This window comes from Vidua chalybeata, chromosome 23 (assembly GCF_026979565.1).
Source record: "Vidua chalybeata isolate OUT-0048 chromosome 23, bVidCha1 merged haplotype, whole genome shotgun sequence".
Classification (NCBI taxonomy): Eukaryota; Metazoa; Chordata; class Aves; order Passeriformes; family Viduidae; genus Vidua; species Vidua chalybeata.
Genome location: NC_071552.1, coordinates 4,176,888 through 4,198,874, shown reverse-complemented (window position 1 = coordinate 4,198,874; position 21,987 = coordinate 4,176,888). Strand labels below are relative to the sequence as shown.

At 59.2% G+C, this 21,987-nt stretch overlaps 1 protein-coding gene across 4 annotated transcripts in view; it reads right to left on the bottom strand.

The window, feature by feature from the left end:
• IGSF9B (immunoglobulin superfamily member 9B) overlaps positions 1 to 1,083 on the bottom strand; it is a 39,532-nt gene extending 38,449 nt beyond the window's left edge. For all 4 annotated transcript variants that reach the window (XR_008434657.1, XM_053963375.1, XM_053963376.1 and 1 more), the window contains exon 1: positions 1,006 to 1,083. Coding sequence is in view for 3 of the 4 variants with exons in the window: in XM_053963375.1 (XP_053819350.1) it covers positions 1,006 to 1,069 (64 nt within the window). In the remaining variant the exon portion in view is untranslated. The remainder of the gene's footprint in view (positions 1 to 1,005) is intronic.
• Positions 1,084 to 21,987: the final 20,904 nt, after the last annotated feature.

Here is a 21,987-nt window from a genome sequence, read left to right as displayed (position 1 = left end):
TGCACCAGCGGCAGGCAGCTCCCTTCTACCTGCAGGGGTGGCTCGGAGGGATGGGAGGGGGCTGGCAGCTGAAGGGAAAGAAGCTAGAGCAGGAAAATCAGGGTTATTCCTTGCTGCCGTCTCCGTCCTGACCTTGGACAACCCTGTGCCTCAGTTTACCACAGCAGAGCATCCAGTCTGCAGTGGGGGGAGAAGGAGGGCAGCCTCTCCTGGGCGGGGGGTGGCAGCAAAGTCACCCCCAAACCCGCAGCCGGGGCGCTGCAGGGGAAGGCGACGAATCCCTCCTGCATTTCTCCTTGCCCAGCCGGGCTACCCTTGCAGGGAAGGGCAAACGCTGCCCGCACCCCGCGGAGCTGCCGCAGGCGCTTCCTCAGGATGAGAGAAGAAATCCGAATGCGGAGAAAAGCTTGCCCATCCCTGATCAACGGGGACACTCAGGCAGCCGTGCTCCCTCCCCGCCAGGACTCGCACCCGCTTGCCTTCTCCCAAAGGGAATTTCCAACCCCCGGGCAGAGGTTCCGCCGCACCGGGAGCGCGGCTTCCCGAACTTCCCCAGCTGCAGCCGCTGCCCTCGGGGAGGTCACAGCCAGCCCCGCCGAGCGCCTGCGGAGGGAGGATGCGCCGGGCGCTCCCGGCTCCCCCCGGCAGCGGGGGATGAAGGAATCGCCAGCGCCCCGCCGCAGCGGGAAGCGCTCGGTCCCCGCACCGGCAGCGGGGAAGACGCGAACCCCGCAAACCCCCTTGGCAGCCGCAGTTCCCCCTCCTACCCTCCTCCCCAGCCCCTTCCCGGTACCCTCTCCCCGGGATGTGATGCTCCCCCCCCCCCCCAACGGTGCGCGCATCCCTCCCGGTCCATGCGCATCCCCCCCGCTGCATCCGGTACACCGGGAGAAGGACCGGGGGGGGGGGGGGGACACGCAAAGGCGGCCTCGCCGCCGCCCCGCAAACCCCGGCGCGCCCCTCCCGGGCTCATCCCGGCGGAGAACGCCCCGCGGCCGCACTCACCTTGGACGGGCAGCCCGCGGGCGCCGAGCACACTTGCTACCAAAGCGGCCACATACCAAATCATAGTACTACCGGCCCCCGGTGCGCAGCATCTTCCGCCCGCCGGGCGGCCCGGCCGGGGCGGGGCGGGGCCGGGCCGGGCTGGCCGTGGCCGGGCAGGGCTCGGCGGGGCTGGCGGGGCCGGAGGGGCGGCTCAGGGCCGGCCGCCCGCCGCTGCGCCCATGCCCGCGCCCATCCCCGCGCCGCGCCGCACCTGCGCTCCGCCGCGCGGTGCAGCCTAGCCTGCGCCCTTTAGCGGCTCGGCACCGCCCCCGCCCGCCGCCCATTGGCCGCGCCCCGGCGGAGTGGGCGGTGATTGGCCGCCGCCGCGGCCCGGGCCGGTTCAAGGTGGGTTGGCGCGCACGGGGCCCCTGCGCCGCAGTATCATGCGCACTGCCGGGAGCGGCGCGGTCACCTCCGCCGGACGGTCACCTCCCCGCACCGACACCCGCCGGGACCCGCGCCCGCCTGGGCCCCCGCGCCGCCTCGCTGCCACCTCCCCGTGTCCAGATGTGCCACCGCGCCACCTCGGTGCCACCTCCCCGTCCCCAGATGTGTCGCCGAACCGGATGGGTGTCACCTCCCTGTCTCTAGTTGTGCTCCTGCACCAGTACAGTGTCACCTTCCTGTCCCCAGATGTGCCCTGGACCGGTACAGTGTCACCTCCTTGTGTCTAGGAGTGCCCCTGCACCGGCTCGGTGCCACCTCCCCGTGTCCAGATGTGTCACCGCACCTACTCAGTGTCACCTCCCTGTCCCCAGATGCATCACTGCGCCAGATCGGTGCCACCTCCTCGTCCACAGATGTGCCCCTGCACCAGCTCGGTGCCACCTCCTCACCCCCAAATGTGTCACTGCACTGTTTAAGTGTCACCTCCCTGTCCACAGATGTGTCACTGCACCTACTCAGTGCCACCTCTCCATGCCCAGATGGACCCGTACACTGGTACCATGTCACCTGCCTGTGTCCAGATGTGCCCTTGCACCGACACATTATTGCCTCCCTATCCCCAAATGTCACTGCACCTACTCACTGTTCCCTCCTTGTCTCCAGAAGTGTCCCTGCCGTGGGGCAACATCACCTTCCTGTCTCCAGATGTGTCCCCTACACCAGCTCAGCATCACTTTCAGCTCAGTGTCACTCCCCGTCCCCAGATGCATTCTCTGCACCAGCTCAGCATTACTTTCCTGTCCCCAGCTGTGCCCCTGCATAGCCTTAATGTCACCTCCCTGTCTCTGGGTGTGGCCCCTACACCAGCTCAGCATCACCCTGGTGCAGTGTCACCTCCCTGGCCCCAGCTGCCACCTGCCCCTGCTGCCATACACCACTTCTCTGACACGCCAGTGACAGCTGTGACTAGGCAGGGTCACCTCCCTACCACAGGAGGAGCCACCTGCCCCCTGCACCAGCTCCACATCAGCTGTGCCATCTGTCCCTGCCACCCTGCACCACCTCAGGGTCACCTCCCTGCCAGCTGCTTGGTGCCACTGCAGCTTTGTACGGCACATCAGCTCAGGGTAACACAGCTGCCACCATCTGTGCCCTGCCCAGGGTCATCGCCCCACCAGCCTGGGACCGACATGTCACCTGCCCCCTGCACCAGCTTGCTGTCACCTCTGCCAGGACCCTGCCCTGCTCAGTCATATCATTGCCACCACCACAGCTTGGTGTCACATTCACCTGGCACTGGCTCAGTGCCACTGTCACCTCTAGCACCAGCTGTGTCCCCTCCTCCTGTCATTGCACCACCTGTGGCACCTCCCCTGCTCCTGCTCCACACCATTTGCCCACTGTGACAGCTCCTTGTCCCCTGCTGGGCACAGCCCACTTGACAAGAGAGAGTTGGGATTCGTTTCAATGGAAAACAGGCAGAAAACAGCAAGTGCCCCTGTGCTCCCCCATCTCAGCCCACCCATCCTCCCTGCAAAGACCCGGCGATGCCAGATGGGCAAACAGCCGGGCTGGCTCCCCCAGGAGCATGCCAGCCATGGAAAACAGGCCACTGAACTTCCCCTAGATGACAGCCAGCCCGGGAGGGGACAGGCTCGCACGCAGAGGGGGACACATCGTTTTGTCCCCAGCACTCACTGTCTTCCCCTTGCCCATTGGAAGAGGTCTGAGCAGCTGCTCTTCCCACCTCTTCCCATGCACGTTCAGGAAAGAAGCAAAAAAAAAAAAAAAAAAACAAAACCAAAACCCAGCTCTTGCAGAGGATGTGGGAGTTGGAGAAACATCCCACAGCTTCTGCCTGGAATTACTTTCCTGGAGGATCAGATGTTGGCACGGCCCTGGGCAGGAGACAAGAGCATCCCCCAGCCCAGCCCCAGCTCACGCGAGCTCCCAGGCACTTTGCTTCCCTAGCAAATTCCAAGACCTCATAAAAGCCTGACTCAGCTCCTAGTGCTGAGGCCTGAAGTGAAAGCTTGCAGATCTGCACAGGGGGTTGGCACAGCCAAGGCTGACCCTTGTGCTGGGGCAGTTCTGCTCTCCAAGCTGCTCTCCTATTTCCTGAAAGTCTGGTTAGGAGTGCCCCGGGAGGGCAAAACCCCTTGTCCAGCACCCTCCCCATGCCAGTCCTGCCACCTTCAAAGCACCCAAAAACTCCCAGCCATCACTCACTGCCTGCAAAGCAGCCAGCCCAAGGCTGGCAGGGCTCCATCTGCCCTCGCTCAGCCAGACAGAGACGACACAATCTGGTCTAGCCAGGCTCCGTGTCACCAGTCAGATCATCTCCATGTCTTTACCTGGTTTTGCCACAATTTCAAAGAGGAAAAAAAAAAAAATGAAGGGCATTGATGGCACCTATGGTAACACAGCCCAACCTGGGAGGCATCAGGAGCCCGTGGTGGATGGGGGGACCCAGCCCTGATCCCAGTGTGTTCATCCCCAAGCCGAGCCCAGCACAGGGGCCCCACCAACATCCCTCAAGAAACTGGAAATATGGGCTTGGTTTGGAGCATGGCTGTCAGTTCACACCCTTGTTTCTCCAGACTAATTTGCTGGTTTCATGAAATCCATTCCCCACTGTTTTCACACTTCTCTCCCTCTCTATTTATAGCTGGGTTTATTTACATGAGCAGGGCACTCCTTGTACTTGCACGTCAGTCTGTGGTGGCAGAGCCGGGAGCGGGTGAAGGAATCAGTGGCAAGGCAAGGAGCACGCCAGTCCCTGGCCATGGCCACCTCCTGCCCAGCACGTGGGAGGCAGGCGGGCAGCCCTCCATGCCACGGGGATGAGCTGGAACCAAATCAGCCGCACAGCCCCCAGACCCACACAGATGTCTTGTCCCCATCTCCGCAGGGCACAGCGCCGCAGTTCCCGTGGGGTGCAGGTCACCCTGCAGCTGGCACCCTCCTGCCCCACATTCCCAGCTGGAGCTGCTCTTGCAGCAGCGTCTTGCTGACCTGAGCTGTACCTGTGTGTTGTGCTACTGACCCAGGCATACCCTTGCCCTCCACACAGCCACGGCCAGCAGAGCCCACCGTGCCCAGCTGGGTCACTGACAACTGCCCAGTGATAATTCCACTGCTCTGTCTAACGAGAGGGATTAAAAACGTGTTGCTTTTTAAAAGGAAACAGCTCTGACAGATGAGGCAGGAGTTCTCAGATTAGCACCAGAGACCTGGGGGATGCAGCTCTCCCCATCACACACATTCATCTGGGAGATATGCAGCCCTGGCTGAGCCCTGCTGCCATCTCCCTGAGACTTGGCTCTCAGGATCAGGGACAGAGGTTTTGGATTGGGAAGTGCCGCAAGAAAAGTGAGAATGAACTACAACTCAGGCTGGAAACACAGGGAATTCCAGCACTTGGAGCAGCAAGGACCTGGATCAGACTTCATATGGGGCAGCAAAAATACTCAACACTGGAGAGGGGTTGACTTGAAAATGGGACTTGCCAGGGTATGGATTGCTGCCTCTCTCCCTCTAGCTCCTCACTGCTGGTGACCAGTCCAGGAAAGCAGGAATCTGGACCCAGCTGCTTCCCACCTGGCCGAGGGATGCTCCAACCCACACGGGGCTGAGTCTCCCTGAACAAGTACATGATTATTCACAGCCTCCAGCATTTGCATGGTGGAGTCACGAGTCTCACAACACCTGATCTCCCGGGAGAGCTGCCTCCTGCACTTCGGAGGGAACGGCCCACATTCCGAAAGTGGGACTTGGTGTCTCACAGCATCCCACATGGCCCAGCTGTCACCTCCTCCCCTCTCTGTGCAGGGACCAGGAGAGCCCACCCCATCCCTGCCACCTCAGCGAGGCAGAGCAGCAGGGCAGGGGCCCGCAGGAGCACTGAAAACTCAGGAGCTGAACCTGGGAGGGCTGTGCCAGCCTGCAGTGTCGCTGCATGCACAGCGAGCCTGCTCTTCGGAAAGACCAAAACAAGCCCCCTCAAAGGACGAGCAGGCAGATGGGCTCGCCTCACACCCAGCTGGGGTTAGGCTCATTCCCTCCTCGTCCCCTCTCCCCTCGCCGGTGGCTCATCACCGGCGCGTGACTCCAGATGGCAAACAAGGAATATCCTGCCATGCCTTCCTGGCTGCACATCCAAGTCGTGGAATGATCCACCTGTGGTATTTCAGAAAAGACACACTAAACTTGTGTGAAGAGGGGTCAGTTGAGTCACGGTAACAACTTTCTCCTCCCGTTAGCAGGTCTCCAACAGAGCTAATTACTCATCAGCCCACTAATAGACTCACTCACACAGCACTCCCTGGATCAAGCAGCAGCGATTGTCTGTCTTGTCTTGTTAACCTCAAAGAAAGATCCGACTGTGGTAACGCGATACCCCATCCTTATCTCATCACCTGCTTCTCCAGCCTAAATATGTCTTTCCACAGCGTGGAGCATCCCTGTCCAAACACCAGCCAGGGGAAGCCTTGTTGTGCTGCTCCGCGGGATCTCGGCTGGGGCAGCTGCAGCCTGGGGGTGGGTGGGAGCCCCCAGACCCACGGCAGCCACCGTGACCTGGTGTTTGCTCCCCCAAGCAAGGGGCAGCAGGACACTGCTGAGCTCCCCAGGGACCCGTCTCACCCTTCACACAAAGCAGTGTGGTGCTGTAGCCCCCCATCCTGCTGCCCCATGGGGGGACACAGCCCTCTTGGAGCTGGTGGGGGTCAGCCCTCCATCCTAAAAGGATAACAGAACGTACCCTGCAGCCCCCTCCAGCCTGGCAGCACCACCCCCCACGGCACCCCAGCACTGCCGCCCACCCCATTACTCACTGGGGCTCTCTGGCACCGGGAACACACCTCCCTGCGCGGGAGCACAGGCACAGCACGTGCTTCTGGGGGCTGCGGGACTTGTCATCGGCGCTGTCATCGCCATGAGTAACCACACTTTGCCTTGGCTTCCCCGAGAACATCCCCAAAAAGCCAGGAGCGTGCCGTTCCCCTTGCTGGGGGGGGGGAGGGAGGCACAGAGCCATGGCAGCTGCTCACTTCCCTGCACCGGGGGAAACTGAGGCACGGGGATCCGGCCATGCCGGACAGCTGAGCTCCCAGAGGGAGTGGGAAAAGGCTGGGCTCTGGCAGCCTGGGGACGAGAGGTGATTCAGTGAAGCTCGGGCGGCCAGGCTGGCTCAGCACTGTGGGCACACGCCGTGTCCCGGTGCTCCAACCTCTCACCCCCTGGCATCCTTTCCAGCCCCTGCACAAGCAGCGTGTCATCAGCTGTGACACTCTGCTGACGTCCCCGGATCATGTGGCATCAACCTCGTCCGTAATTACCGGCGCAGGAGCTCTTCTCCTCTCCCTGTTCTCTGCTGCCGTGCCGGGCTCCCCAATGTCCGTGGCCAGAGCCCGCCTCAGCCCAGTCCCACCCTAACTGGGGGGGTTGGTCGTCACCCCAAGCCTCCCCAGGAGCCTTGTTGGTTCCAGGCAGGGTCCCCGGGATGTGGGACCATCTGCAATCAAAGCCTTGCCCCCCAAAATCCCACCACCGTGTGCTGGCCCTGCTGCAGGAGGGGACAAGCCTGTCGGGGTCCCCTCCAGAGCCAGACCCCACAGCACCCCAGGAAGGGCACGGGCAGGCAGGTGCCAGGCTGGGCTGGCCGAGGGCAGGGAAGAGCACTGCAGCCCTCCCGAGGAGGGGGGCCGGGCTTAGAAAAGGCTTTTGCTGCCGGAGAGAAGGGATCTCTTGTGCAGTGCCAAGAGGCAGGGGAGCCTCAGAGCCGCCTTTGTTCAAGGGGAGAAGATGATGGCTGCAGGGTCTGCAGCCTCGCACCTCCCTGCCCAGACTGAACCAGTTACTGTTTTTCTCCTCCCTCAAAGTGATCATCTCGGGTGGGGGGCTCAGGGTGGCCCCTGAGGACCCAACAGCCAGAGACCACCCGTCCTTTGCTGGATTGCTTTTCCCGTAGCCATCCCCGGTACACCCCAAACCGGGGTACATCATGGATGGGGAAGCAGAGTCCAACCTCTCAGGGAACCCGCCCCCGTGTCCCTCCAGCCCCAGCCCCCTCCTGCTGCTCCCTGCCCCGCAGCAGGTGGGCAAATCCTCAACTCCCGGGAACAACAGCCTGACAACCTGTAACAGGATTGCCCGAGGCCACAGCCCTCCAAGCTGTCTGCTCGTGCACAGGATCCAGGCACAGTGAAAAGAGGCTCTGGCCCTTCCGTGTGTCCTCTCCAGGCACTGCCCAGGTGCCACAACGAAAGGCTGAAGGAGACAGTGTGCTCAGGACAGGTGGCTTTGGAGGCTCCCAGCTCAGCACCCTGTGCCCCCAAGCTCAGGGCATCACCACAACATCCCCAAACCCTCCCTGGATCAGGAGAGACTTGGGGGTGAAGGTGCAACGAGCAGGTGACACTGAAGCCAGCCATGAGGAGGACATCCCCATCCAGAAGTCACAGTGACACCAGCCTGCAGGTCCAGGGGCCCCCAGGTCACCCTTTAGTGCCACGGCACTCCCAGGGGACACAGGGAGAGGTGACAGCCCCTCAGGGTTCTCTTGGAGACATGGGACACAGGGACACACAGCTCCCAAAACCATCCCTCCAATGGAGACGGGCACAAAGCAGCGAGACGAGCTGGCCAGTGCTCAGCTGCCACTGAAACCAGCCCGGCGAGCCAGCCCGGCCCGGGAGCAGCGGCTGTCGGCAGCGCTTCCCGCAGCTGGGCTTGGCTCCCAGTCAGCTTCCCCCTCCCCAGGCTCCCTCCCTGCCAGGCAGCAATCAGCCCTGCATTCACAGGGCTGCGGGAAGATGACTCGGCAGCGAGTCAGACCACTTTGGGGACAAATGTGCAATCAGTCCCCAGGAACACGCCTGGCTCCCCTGGAAGGCCGGCAGAGCTCCAGGGAATGCCCTGAAGATGCTGTGGGCATGGGTAGTACTGCACCTTGCTTTGCTGATGCTCCCCCATCCCCCAAAAAAAAACCCTCCAGTGTGCTCGCCCACTCCTGCAACATCCTCCAGAAACAGCTTGGGCAGGAGGACCATGGAAAGCTCTCCCTCATTTCTGAGCCTTCACTGAAGATGGTCCTGGGAGTGGAGCAGCTGGAAAGCCTCACAGCCCCAGCCTGTTTTCCCTGTCAGACAGCAGCAGGACAACTTTCCAAGTGCTGAGAGCCTGGGAGACTCGTGACTGATGTGTGCCCAAATCCCACCTGGCTGCATCAGCACTCCCAATAAAACCTGGGCAGCATGACAGCCATGCTTTGACCCACCAGATTCAGGGAGAGCCCCCTCCCCTGTCATCCCAGCCCTGATTTCCATGGATTTGATTCCCCAGACAACAACATTTCCCTCCCATCTCGGGCACTGGTGTGTCGCTGACATTTCTTTCCCCGGATGCCACTTATTTATAGCATGCCTGACCTTTCCCCAAGTTTACATCCTCCTCTCCCTTCCCTTCCACCCACCCAACTCTGGGAGCCATCCCTGGGATGCTCCCAAGCCCAGCTGTGTGCAGCCATCCCCAGGGCCCGGCTGGGATGGGTTCCCCAGCATGGCCATGGGCAGCACGGGAGGACAAAGCTGGGGGTGTCTGTCAGGCACGAGCCCCCTCCTTTCCCACTGCAAGGAGCAGCTTCCAGTTAAAGCAGCTGCATTTGAAATCCAGATGGTCCATCATTCTTGCTGGGGAAGAGGAGAAAGTCTGTTTCACTGCAGCCCCCTGCGAAGGCAGGGCTGGGGAAAGCAGCAGGCTCCAGCCGTGTGGGTGGGATTTGCCAGCGAGCTGCAGGCTGGAAGGCCAAGGCAGAGCAGGGAAATTTGCATTGCAGCCCGGCTCGGGGCTCTGGTGCCGTTCCCTTTGGCTGCAGGGGAATTTCTCCCATTTCTGCCCGACTGTGGCAAGACCCAACTCCCGCCAGGGTCCCCCATCGCTCTCTCCTTGGGCAGTGCAGTGGGTTCCCTCCCTTGCAGGCACCTTCCAGCACCCAACCTCTGCCCAGTTTGGGAAAAAATTGCTCTCTGGGGCTGGAAGGGCTGCTCCAGCAGAGAGGGAAAGCACGTTTGGAAAACACGCAGCTTCAGCATCCATCCCTTTGCAGTGCAAACCCCTCTGCTCCTGCCAGCCTGGGGTGGGGGGTCTGGGTGCCAGGAAGGGCATCCCGGCTGCTGGAAGAGCAGGAGTCCCTCGCCCTCCCTGCTGCCTGTCCGTCCCTCTGTCCCTCCTCAGGCGATGGGCTCCGGCGGCCGTCCCGACCTCCCAGCCCGCGCCGCCTCTGCTGCTCTAATTACTCCTCTCGCACCCGGCGCCGGGGCCCTCCGACCAAATTACGATCGATCCTTTGCTCCAGCCCAATCGATGCCATTGACTGAGGCATTAGAAAGACAAATCCGGGCTCCCCGGCCCGGGAAGGCGGCGGCAGCCTCGGGGGTGGGGGATGCCTCCGAGCATGGCGAGATGTGGGAGGCACAGGGATGCCCTCGCTTGATGCTCTCCATCCCTACGGAGAGAGCAAACACCTCCCAGGACCTGAAAGCACCGACTCAGTTGTCCTCCAGCTGCTGGACACGAGACAACCGACAGCAGGGATCAAACTCCTGGAGCACACAGCCCTGATCAGCCAGAAATCCCTGGCAGGAAAGGACTTCCCTCCCAAAAATTCCCCTGCTTCTGCCCAGCTCCCACTCTTTCTCAATAAAAGAAAGGATTTTCCCTTAACCTGCTGAATCAGCAAATCCAGCCTGCATCCCAGTCACCTGAGTTAAGCAGCAGTGATATTTAACAACAGGGGCAGCTGATGAGCCAGCTAACCTGGGAGAGCTCAGTGGGGCAGCCCTGCACGGGACAGGGATGCCATGGTCCTGTGTGGGCCAGGGATGCTCTGGTCCAGCTCTGGGTGGGATGGGGATGCTCTGGTCCAGCCCTGAGTGGGTTGGGGATGCTCTGGTCCAGCTCTGGGTGGGTTGGGGATGCTCTGGTCCAGCCCTGAGTGGGCCAGGGATGCTCTGTTCCAGCTCTGGGTGGGCTGGGGATGCTCTGGTCCAGCCCTGAGTGGGCCGGGGATGCTCTGGTCCAGCCCTGAGTGGGCCAGGGATGCTCTGTTCCAGCTCTGGGTGGGCTGGGGATGCTCTGGTCCAGCCCTGAGTGGGATGGGGATGCTCTGGTCCAGCTCTGGGTGGGCTGGGGATGCTCTGGTCCAGCCTTGCACAAACAGGGAGAACACGATCCAGCCCTGCCTGGCACAGGGATGGGCCATCCTCCATCACACCACATGAGGAAGAAATTCCAGTGCTGCCCAGTAGCCACCAGCAAGGCTGCAGTTGGGAATAATTGAATCACAGCCTGGAGAAGGGATCACTGGCTAAAATCCCCCCTGGCCAAGCGTTACACAGATGGGAAACAGAGGGGGGCCACCCCTGAGCCCCCTCCTCTCAGGAGCAGATAATAGACCCCGTGTGAGCAAATTACAAGGAATTTGCAGCCATCCCATCTAATCCACAGGGGAGACATCTGAATCCTACAAGGAGCATTTGGCTTCTGGGTATAGAGGAGCTTAGAGACATGCAGAGGCATTAAAAACACGCCTGGGGATTAAGCTGGGAACTGGGAAGGGAGAGCACAGCTGGAGACCATGGGTAGCTGTGGGAGAAGATGGTTGGGGCTATCCAAGGGCTGTGGGCAAACTGGTTTTAGGCAATGTCCAAGTGTCCCAGTGTCCTGATGTAGGCTTGGAGTCTGAGGCATCATTGGTAGAGGTGGGAATCCACGGATGCTGTCAGAAAGGTGGGATTTGACCATGGTGTGCTAAAGTGAGGTGTCACGGTGTTTTCCAACCCCCAAGCAGGCACCAAGAGCTGCAGCCTGTGCCCAAAACCACATCCAGGTCAGACCACCCAGCCCTGGGGTCGAGCAACGTCAGCCCCAAGCATCCCCCAGGATCAGGTCCATGCCAGTGGGGTCTTCCAAGGATAGACTTGGGCAATGTCCCTCATCATTTGGGATTTATTCTGATCATCTCTAATCCTCCGCCTTGATTGCTGAGGCCCCCAATCTCATTAGTTGGACTACGCTGGGTCATTATTGATGTTGGGGAGTGTTTAAAATTGATATTAATCCCATCTCGATAATCTGGTATTTATTGATTTTTATTTTTAACCTCTCATGTTATTAAGATGAGCTGAGCCAGCTCCTTATTTCTGGGGATTGCCTCATCCCAGTAAACCCTCGGAGGGGCATCTTGTAATGCCAAAGGCTCCCAAAAACCTGGTTTATCCCAGCCCACGGAGGAGATGCTACCTCTGGCCTTTGCAGGCTGTGAGCATCACCAAGCTGTCAACAACCCAGCAGCCCTGACCCCCAGCTGCTCTCCTTTAAACCTGTTATTATCATTTTTCTTAATTACCACAGAAACAAGCGGCTTTCACTCGGCACGTTCAGGACATGGCGAGCGCCTGATGAGGAAGGAGCCATTAGCACCCCGTCAAAACAGCATCTCAAAAAGGATCTTTGACAAAATTGTCACCGGAGAGGCAGGGGCAGCGAGGCAGCCCGGCACAGTTGTACATCATTTTGACAGCTCGCATTAAGGCAACTTCAGGCACCTCTGGGAAATTACCTCCCCGTTAAACAGAGCCAGGCGCAGTGCCTGGGGGTTGAGCTCAGCAGCTGGGGCAAAGCAGGGCAGGGAGGTGCCCCTGGGGGTGCCCAGCGCATACAAACCAAGGGCCTGTGCCTCAGTTTCCCTGAGCACAGGCACAGCTGCTGATGCTGCCTCAACCCGGATGGTTGGAAGGGGTTTCCTTCACAGCGCCTCTCCCAGCTCCGAGCTGCAGCTCAGAGCTGATGGCTGCTTACCCGCCTCCTCTCCAGACCCTTGGCACAACGCAAAATGCCAATAACTTGGGGAACAGCTCGTGTTTAGCTTGGCAGGCCGGCTATTGTTCCTGTACTGCGAACGCATGGATGGCACAGACATGTTTGGGGTGGCTGCAAGCTGTTCCCCCCCAGCCCCACCACAGCAAGTGTCAGCTCCCAGCTGGAGGCACATCAAGCAGGGCTTTTTGGGATGAAACCACCTCCAAAGGCTCCCCAGATTAATGGGGTGGGAGAAAACCTGCTGCAAATGCCTTCCCATCCCCATAGTAACCCATCCCTCCATCCTAATCGGGCTGCTCTGGGCATATTTCTGCCCAAAGGCAGCAAGTTTTTAGCACAAGGTAGGAGAAATGATGGAGCAAAGCCAAAGTCAAGTACCACCAGCTCCAGCAAGTGCCTCGAGAAGCTCTCAGGGAGCAAAGCAACGCAGAGGCAGCAGTCCAAGGTAAAGATGTGGGGGTAGGGAGGGCAGCTTCATGGTCGTGCTGTATTTTTAGTTCCTGGGTTTAAGAGCCAACAGTTTAATAGGGGAGGTTGTTTTAATTGGAACTATAGTCACTAAGAAAAACAGAAGAGGAGTAAATATAGAAAAATAGTCATGTTTCTGAAGGTTCTTTGGTGTTTGTCTAATTAAATGGAGCATTTTAATTACACATCAAACAGTGCCATTTCTAAAAAAATAACCCACAGGAATTTGCCTTGATTTGAAGAGCAGCTGACACCGACTTGGAAAAACGAGCGTGGACCTCCTCATTTGCAAAGGAGATTTGGAGACACCCCAGGATGTTCCACAATCACCGGCCCAGGTATGAGGAGCTGATGGACCCCAAGTGGTTTGGGATCCAAACCCACCTGCAGCTCCCAGGGATCCCTAACACATTGATCCTACCAGGGAAACCCTCTGCTGGAGGTCCTGAACGGTATCTGGATGCCCGTCAGGAGGTTGCTATCCCCTGATCCAGGGGGAGAGGAAGCTGCTGGTACTGATAAGATGCTCCTCAGAGCCAGACACTCCAAACTCAGGATCTGGGAAGAGCCAAGCAGCCAGTGAACCACCAGAGAACTACAGAGCACATGCACATGAAGACGCCAACCATCTGGGAACGTGTGATGAACAAAAAGCCACTTTTCTGTGTTGTTCCAGACATCCTGGTGTCAGGCATCACCAGGTATGGAACCTTTTCAAAGCTAGAGACACCCAAGAGCTTTTTTTGATCCTTCCTCCTTCCGTACCTGAGCGATGCACAGCCATCACTTGCAGCTGTGCAACCCACAGCTCCCTGCCTGCCACTTTGAAACGGCTCCCCAGCAATTACCTCCACAAAAAGTTATTAAGAAACGTCTTTGTCTGGAAGGGATTAGAATGGCAGTCATTAAAAAAAAAAAAAAAAAATTGGCATGAAAAACTATGTATATTGCAAAACAAAATGTGTTGCTTTTTAATATGTTTTTATAACCCAAACAAATTTGTTTCTCACACTCCCAGGCTGGAAAAAGGAGCCGTCCGACAGTTTAGGATTGCAGTTTGCAGTCAGCTCCGCCAAGGAATCTGTTGCAAAGCTGTCGCAGCAAATAAATGCCGGTTCCCTGCTGTGCTGCGGCTCCGGCGGCACCGCTCCGGTCACCGCACGGCCGCGGCTCCCGGCACCGCGGCGGGGAAGGTGACACGGAGCTCGGAGCCGCACGTACCTGCGTCACCCCCGCTGACAAGGACACGGTGGCCTTGCACGAGGCAGCACAGCCTCTGCAGGGTCCCCCGGGCTCTGCTCCGTGCGCTGGGATCTCACCAGGACATGCCCAGACGGCAGGAACCCTCCTCTGATCACCCCATCCCCACGTGCTCCTTCCCCCACCACCACCGGCTTTTCCCTCTCCCACCCGGGCCCGACTCCCCACCAGCAAAACGGGAGCAAGAAAATCCCAGCAGATGATTTTTTTTATTTCTTTTCCTGGGAACAAGTGCAGAGCCCCAGCTCCTCGAAGCATTTGAATATATGAGCATCTTCTGAGGCACTGAAAGGAGATGCAGCTCCAGGCACAGCCAGAGCATCCCTGCAACCTAAAGCTGAGGAGGATGCAGGAAAACACTTGCAGGGACCCTCCAGCACCTTTCTAATCCCTGGGGTCAGTCCCACTGGAGAGCAAGCCATGGCAGGGAAAGGACCAACACATCCTTGGTCAGCTGGGAGAGCCTGACAGAGCCTGAGCATCCTCTGGGAGCAGGGAAGGCAGAGCAATCCCCTCCCTGCAGCAGCGCTGCCCTACATGTTTTCCTCCCCCAAAACATCCACGGCTGTCACTCGCCTTTTATCACCAGAGCAGCGAGACAGGGCAGGAGACGCTGCTCCCAAATTCCCCACGCTGTCATCGAAACTGGGGAATCTGGAGATTCCCAGCTGGTTGCCTGAGGGGGTCCAAGGAAATTATGCATTCCCTGCAGGAAAGCTGCCTGCAGCAGGCAGGGAGCCATCCCAGGCAGCCCCCGGGGGGGGGGATGCTGGTGCTCACTCTGCTTTCTGCTCAGAGAATGGCTGATTCACGCTTATTCCAGGCTTCCCCTGCAAAACCTTGGATGAGGACATCACTCCAAGCTGGGCGGGTGTCTTCCACAGCCCCACACTGGGCTTCCCTTCGGGAGGGATGCTGTGAGCCAAAACCGTGGGGTTTTGTGTAAAAACATGAGAGCAGGCCTTATGAATTAAGGAGAACCAAGCATTCGTGGGATAAACCAGCCCAGCCCCAGACACCTGCAGCTCCGACCCTCAGACCTGCTTTGTTTTAGGCAGCCCTAAAAAAGTCAACTCTATTTTAACAGCATCTTTTTGCCTTTAAAATTAAGTCCTTAGATGATGCAAAGCAACAGATCAAGGATGGTGGTGCAGGCTCAGAAAAGGAGGAGGAATCCCCCAGCACGAGCCAGGTTAGATGTTGGGGAACAGGGAAAACAGGATAAAGGCTGAGGGAAAAAATGGGTAGAGGAAAGATCTGGGACAGCTTTCAGACCACTTTCTGCCCTACGAGGACACGCTGGGCAAGGAGCAGGAAGAGCAGCTGGGCACCCACGAGCCGTTCTCCTGGCTCCACAACCCACAGCTCCCCTCTACCCATCACCCCACGACTCTTCCCATCCCTCAGACTCCCTCCAACATTCCTAGGCTGCACCTGAGGCCACGCACGCACAGGCAGAGTCAAACAATGGCCTCGACGCTTTATTAATTCGCAAAGATAGAGGCAATTAACGACACCGCGCTTCGGAAACTCCTAATTGGTTTTCTGCCCAGTCTCCTACGGACACAGGTCCCTGCTCAGGGAGCTCTTCCCACGAGCAGCACCAGGAGGGGATTAGAGCAGGGGGACACGCAGGAGCCTGTGGATATTTATGACCCCTGTGAGATAAAGAGCGAGGTGAGGCGGGTGACGCTGATCCCGCGGCAGCGCTCCATCAGCGCTGCACCCGAGGCGCGATAACGGCTCCGAAATGTTGGGTGTGATGGATGCTGTGTGAGACTGACAGTTGCTGGGGCAACCACACGCAGAGGTACCCGGTCCCCCCCTCGGAGGGGCTCCAATAGGGATGGGGTCCCAGGGTCAGGTGGGGACAAGCTCATTGGCCAGAGAGCAGCGTTACACGGCACAATTAATTTTTATGGGTAGCTGCAGTTTTAATTGCTTTGTAGAGGCTTGAGGGTGCATTTAGAGGAGCAACATGAGGGATGCAGAGAATAAGGAGACCCCCAGGGATCCTGCAGCAGGGTGGTGGGACTCGAATCCCCTAAATTCACTACTGATTTTGGAACAAAAGCGTCTCCCCAGGCATCTCTGTAACTCAGGCATCCAGACCTAGAGGCTGGCTCTGCCACGGGGTATCTGGGAACACGCCACCGCATCCATCTCCCCGGATAACGAGGTTTTCCTCCCTGGGAGCGAGGAGCACAGCACGGGGGATGTTCATTAGTGCCTGCAAAGCCACGTGGAGACACACACAGCTGCCAGGGCTCTGCACGGACCCTGCGGACAGACATAGGAGCTGCAACGCTGAAAAAGCCAGAAAAGGTCTGGTCCAGCCCAAAATTACCTTTTGTGCCTGGGAACTGAGCAAGAAACAATTTCCCTGCGTACTGAGCAACACCAGCACGTTTTTCTGCCCAGAACAAAGCCGGGGAGAAGCAGGACTCCCCTAACAGACAGGAGCAGCCACTCCATGCCCAGAGCCCTCCAAGTTGCATTCCCTGGAGCTCAAAGCAGAATCTCCACCAGAAATCCAGGTCCTGCTGGGGGTAGGGCTCTGCCAGCCCTATCCTGATGCACACACCAAGGCTGGTTTCCCAACCAAACCTCCAAGGGGAGGGGACATCCTCTTGCAGCCAGAACCCCCACCACACAGCCCAACCATGTTGACAGTACCTGGCCAGGAGAGCCACGGCGTCACCAAAACGGGCAGGAACCAGGGCAGAGAAGCTGGAATGCTGGAAGGGCTTTCCCTCCCCTATTTAAAGCTTCATGCTCTGCAGCTGGGGTTTCCCCTGGTTTGGAAGGCTCCAGGTGTTTCCTATCAGGGCAGTTGTTGCCCCTGCACCATTCTCCACCCCACATTCTGCTTCTGCTCATGGCCATGCCCTTGGGAACACTGTCCCCCTTCATTCCCGTCACCCATGGGAATGCCCATGCTCCCAACACAGAGCAGCAGTGTCCTCCCCCCACTTAAAATCCTCTTCCTCCCTTCAGCCCACATTGATTATTTTCCTCCATTAAGAAGCTGCATCCGTGGCTACAAATCTGCCAGCGGCTCATCCCTCACCCCTGCTTCCCCTCTCCAGTGCTCTTCCATTAGTGCTTCCATCCATCCATCCATCCATCCATCCATCCATCCATCCATCCATCCATCCATCCATCCATCCCAGCATCAACCTCACCAAGATCTCCCTAAAAAATCCTCTAAGCTAGAAGTAAACTGCCCCAGGAGGGGGGCAATGTGTTCGCTACCCTCCCCAGCAGTGGGGCAATGTGTGCACCTGGCCCAGCAGAAAATTCCACACCAGAGAATTCCAGACCAGCATGATGCCAGTGCCCTCACGGAGCTGTGCCCAGATCCACCAGACTTCAGCAAAAACCCCAGCCCCAGCTGTGCTCCACATCTGGGGGGCTCGGGGACATTCTTTGCCAGCCATCTGGAGATACCTGGAGGAGAGGAGTGCAGGAGGTCACGACCCACAGCCACATGAGCCTCCTCCACCTTCTCCTTGGATCAGTCATCTCCAATTAGCCCTGAGGAAGCGGCACACGGAGAACCAGCACTGGCACAGCCCCCGCCCGAGCATCCCGCCCCGCTGACGTCCCTCCAGTGACACCGGGGGAAGGAGGGGGCTGCAGAGGAGTGGGCGGTCATTGCTCCGTAGGAAAAATGAGTCCCCCATCCCCTGCCCTCCTCCTCCTTCCCGGTCCCCCAGGTTGATGCACAAAGAATAGACCCAGTTGCTGGCGGGGCTGAGTAATGCTCTGAGCCGCTCCTCCCCGGCAGTGAGTAATGCCGCTTTTGTCTCCCGCGCCGGCACCACATTAGCCGGGAACACGGTGTTAGCCGGGAACACGGTGCTAGCCGGGAACACGGTGTTAGCCGGGAACACGGTGCTAGCCAGGAATGCGGAGTTAGGTTAGCTTGGAATGAGGCGTTAGCCGGGAACGCGGCGTTAGCCAGGAGCGGTGCTCCGGGCAGAGCCACGGCTGCGGCGGCGTCCTGGGGCGACACCTCAGGTGTGGCACTCGCACACGATGCCACCTCTGCCCATGATGTCGTGGCATCTGTGCCCGTCTAGGGACACCTGGCCCAGGCACTGCTGGTTGGGTGCCCTGGTTTGCCATGGCCATGGTGGAGGGGCACCCCAGGCTCCCCTCACCGTGCTGCTGGACCCCGTGAGGCATCAGGTCTGTGGAGAAGCACATTCCCACTGGGTGCCATGGAAACATGGCTCCCCTGGAACAAAGGAGTCTCCTCTTCCACCTGGATTTTCCTCCTTCTCTAGGAAACCCCAAGGTGCGAAGGGTTTGACCCCAGTAGCCATGGGTTGCACAAAGCTCCTGCCAGCAGTTGCCCCTGGAGGGAGGGGTTTCACTCCTGGCTTTCCCCCCAGGGCACATTTTGGGGTGCGGAGGTCAAGCCCCGTGGGTTCCCAGAGCATTCTTCCCTCCCAGTGTGGAGTCACTTGGCACTGGTGGCACCCAGGCTGTGGCAGCGGCGCGGGGCTGGCGGGTGGTTCCTGCTCTGGCACCCACACGGCAGATGGCGAGCCTCTCGCCTTGTGATTGGATTTTATTTTGTAATTTTTGGCTGTTATTTCGGTCCTCAGCCCCCTCTCCCCTCCCTTCTTCCTGCTGTGTCCCCTGGCCACCTCCTCCCTGGGAGGGCAGAGACGGCTGTGGCGAACATTGTGGTTTTGCTCAAAGGAGTGGAGCCTGGCTTTCAGTGACTCTACAGCCCTTGGTGGCTTCCCTGTGGGACATGGCAGGCTGGCAGTGTCCCACATGGAACAGCACTGGCTGGTGCACTGGTCCCCACCAGTCCCCAAGTTTCTCATGGCACTGACACGGGCAGATGATGCTGGTGTCCCCTGGCTGAGGGCTCCTCTGGGCACAGGGACATCCTGCCATGCCCTGGGGAGGGGACAGTGCTGGCAAAGAGAACACCAGCCCCATCTCTGTCCGCAATCTCCCTGAAGGGACATGGGCAGGACGAGTTTGCTGGGTCTCAACCCAGTTCCCAGCAGGCAAGAGATTGGTGTCACCAAACTGATGTGACAAGCAGCACACACAGCTGGAGGGATGTCCCTCCTCAGGGCTTGATCTGTCCTTTCCAGGAGCCCTGAGAGTCTGGTGCCACAGTGAGGATGATGCCACTTGTGCCCACAGCACCCAGCAAAGCCCCAAATGTGGGTCACGGCCACCAGCAGTGACCTCGTGCACCAGCCCCCGGCTACCCACAGGAGTGACCAGCGCTGATGAAGACCATGGTGATGAGGATCTGGAATGCTCCTGTGGGGCTCCAATTTCTCCCTCAGTCCCTTTTCCATGGCCGTGCAGTGGAACTGAGGGAGAAGCCTCCTCACAGCGCTAAGAGTTCAGCAGCTCAGCTGCGCCGGGGAGAGGGAAAGAAAGAAAGAAAAAATCCCCAGCGCGAGCAAGACAGACTATAAATAAAAGCTGGAGAAGTGGGAAGCAGCAGCCACAAGGGCTTTCTGAAGCAGCAAGAAAAGCAGGTGCATGTTGGCTCTGGCTCTTGATGCCTTTGTGTTTCCCGAAGAAGCCTGGGTATCCCTAATAGCCGGGCTCCGGGTGGGAGCGGGGCTGGGCTTCCCTCCCGCGAGCTGGGAAGGCACAGACATCTGAAGAGCAAATTCTGCACAGGATGGATGGGAGCGACGTCGCTGAGCCTGGGGAGTGAAGAGAGCCGAGGAAGAGGGAGGAAGGGAGGAAATGGAAGGCTGAAAGGGAGCTGCCGGCACCCACACAGCCCCAGCGGCTTCAGGTTTAATGGATGAAGGGGGTCCTCCAGACAGAATTCCTACCGGATTTAGTGGTGGATGGAGGGAACTGCCAGAGCTCAGCCTTGGGTGCATCCAAACTGGGATGCCCCCAAAAACTGCCGCGCAGGGATACAGGAGCAGTGGATGGAAACAGAATGCCTGTCATTCCCCAGGGTCGCCCGGAGCTGCTGGGGATGGGGACCCCGCGCTCCGCCGGCGCCTGCCAGCACGGAAGGAGTGGAAAGAAGAGAGGAAGAGAAGGAGACAGATGGGCAGCGATGGAAACATAAGTTAACTCGAAGGAAGCGGATAAACAGCAGGCAGGGAGCAGATCCCAGCACATATGCTGTGCTGCAGCCAGCCAGGCACAGGGAGCTTCCTCGCCATTCTAGCTCCCCAGGCCTATGGACGGGGCTGGGCCGTGCTGGAGGTGGGCAACAGGATGGGGTGAAGGCTTGAGGCTTGGGGTGAAAACCCTGGGAAGGTCTAAGGCTGGGGCTTGCAGCTGGAGTGCTGCTTATGGCCATGGGGCATTGTGGAAACCCAAAGCAAAATCCGGCCAAAGGCACAGAGGAAGCATCCATGAGATGGAGGTGACTCCCTGCCGGGGAATCACAGACCTTTTCCCTATGACAGCTGGGCTGGATTTGACCAAGAAGAGATGCTTCCTCCCTTGCTGGCAGGGACAGGCAGGGTGGGCAACAGGATTTGGGCCAGGTGAGTTCTCCAGCCTCAGTTTCCCCTCCCCAGGCTGGAGAGGGGAGCAGAGCAGCACCAGCTCCTCCAAAGGGCCAGCAGGACCAAACACCGCTCCTGGTGCCGATGCAGCAGCAGCTGCAGGTCACTTCTGAAGACTCCAGCAGCTGATGGGCAGGGGATGAAGTAAATCCAAAGCCGAAGCAGGGAAGCTGAGACCCTCAAAAGTCCTTGAGCCCTGCAGCACCGTGCCGCCTGCTGATTACCGCGGACCCCAGCGCCAGCACAGCATCACCAGCTGCTCTGGCCACGCCGCCACGGCAGGAGGGGACCCCGGCCACCCCGCAGTGCCCCCCTGCCCACAGCAGTGCACTGGGGTCTCTGCTGAGGGGACTCTGAGCTGCCGCAGCCCCCGACTCGCCCAGAATAACAAGCAGGCGGAGCCGCGGAGCTGCCGAGAAAATCTCTCCAGCGACGTTCGGCCGGGTGCTAATGAGCCCCGGGCTCTCCGATCTGCTCAGCGAATGTCATGACCCAGATTAATTGCTCAAAAAGACACCCAAAGGCTGCTAATAAAACAAAAAAAAGGGGGAAGGAGATTAAAAAAAAAAAGAAAAATCAACCCCACAACAAGCCCCTTATAGAAGCCAGCACCCCTCCCTGCGCATCCCAGCGCCGGCAGCCCGGAAAGCGCTGCCCGTGTCGGGAATGCGTGTCAGGGCAGTGGGCCAGGCAGTGCCATGGGCGCACACAGCCGCCCTTGTTCCCCGCTCCCCTCGGGGGGTCAGAGCCGCCCGCACAAGGGCCGCCTGTTCCGAGGCACCCGCGCTGCCGGCGGGATGCCGGCGCCGTCCCGGGGGGGGGCAGCATGAGCGGATGCTGCCTCGGGACCCCCACAACCCTTGAGGGCTGCAGCTCTGCCCCCTCGGAGGGAAACGGAGGCATTGGGAGCCGAGTGCTTCAAGGGACAGAGCTGTTTCAATGTCACCCGGGTCCTCGCTGGCACAGGGCATTGCGAGCAGGTGGCCTTTGCATCATCCCCAGCCGAGCCCTTCCTCTCGAGAGCAGCCTTTCTCCTCGGAGCCTGCAGACATCAGCTTTCCCAAGCCTTTGATTTCCCGACCCTCCGGCAGCGTGTGGCTGGCCCCGGGGGGCTCTCGTAGCTGTCACTCAGCTGCTTGTTACCTTCTGCACCGACTCGGTGACTCCCACGCAGCTCCAGCGCTTCCTACTTGCCATGGCCATGGCCACCGCCGCCCCAGAGGTGCCCCACCAGATCCCCCAGTGCCACAGCAGTGCTGGGGGTGGGGAACCCGCTCCAGGGATGTCTGTAGCCAAGGGATGCTCCCACCAGGACAGGCTCTCCACAGCCCAGGGCTCAATTGGCTACAGCTGACAGCCCGGCTGTGGGGCCATAATCCAGTTATTGCCTGAAAATGCCTTCCTGTTCAGAAAAAAG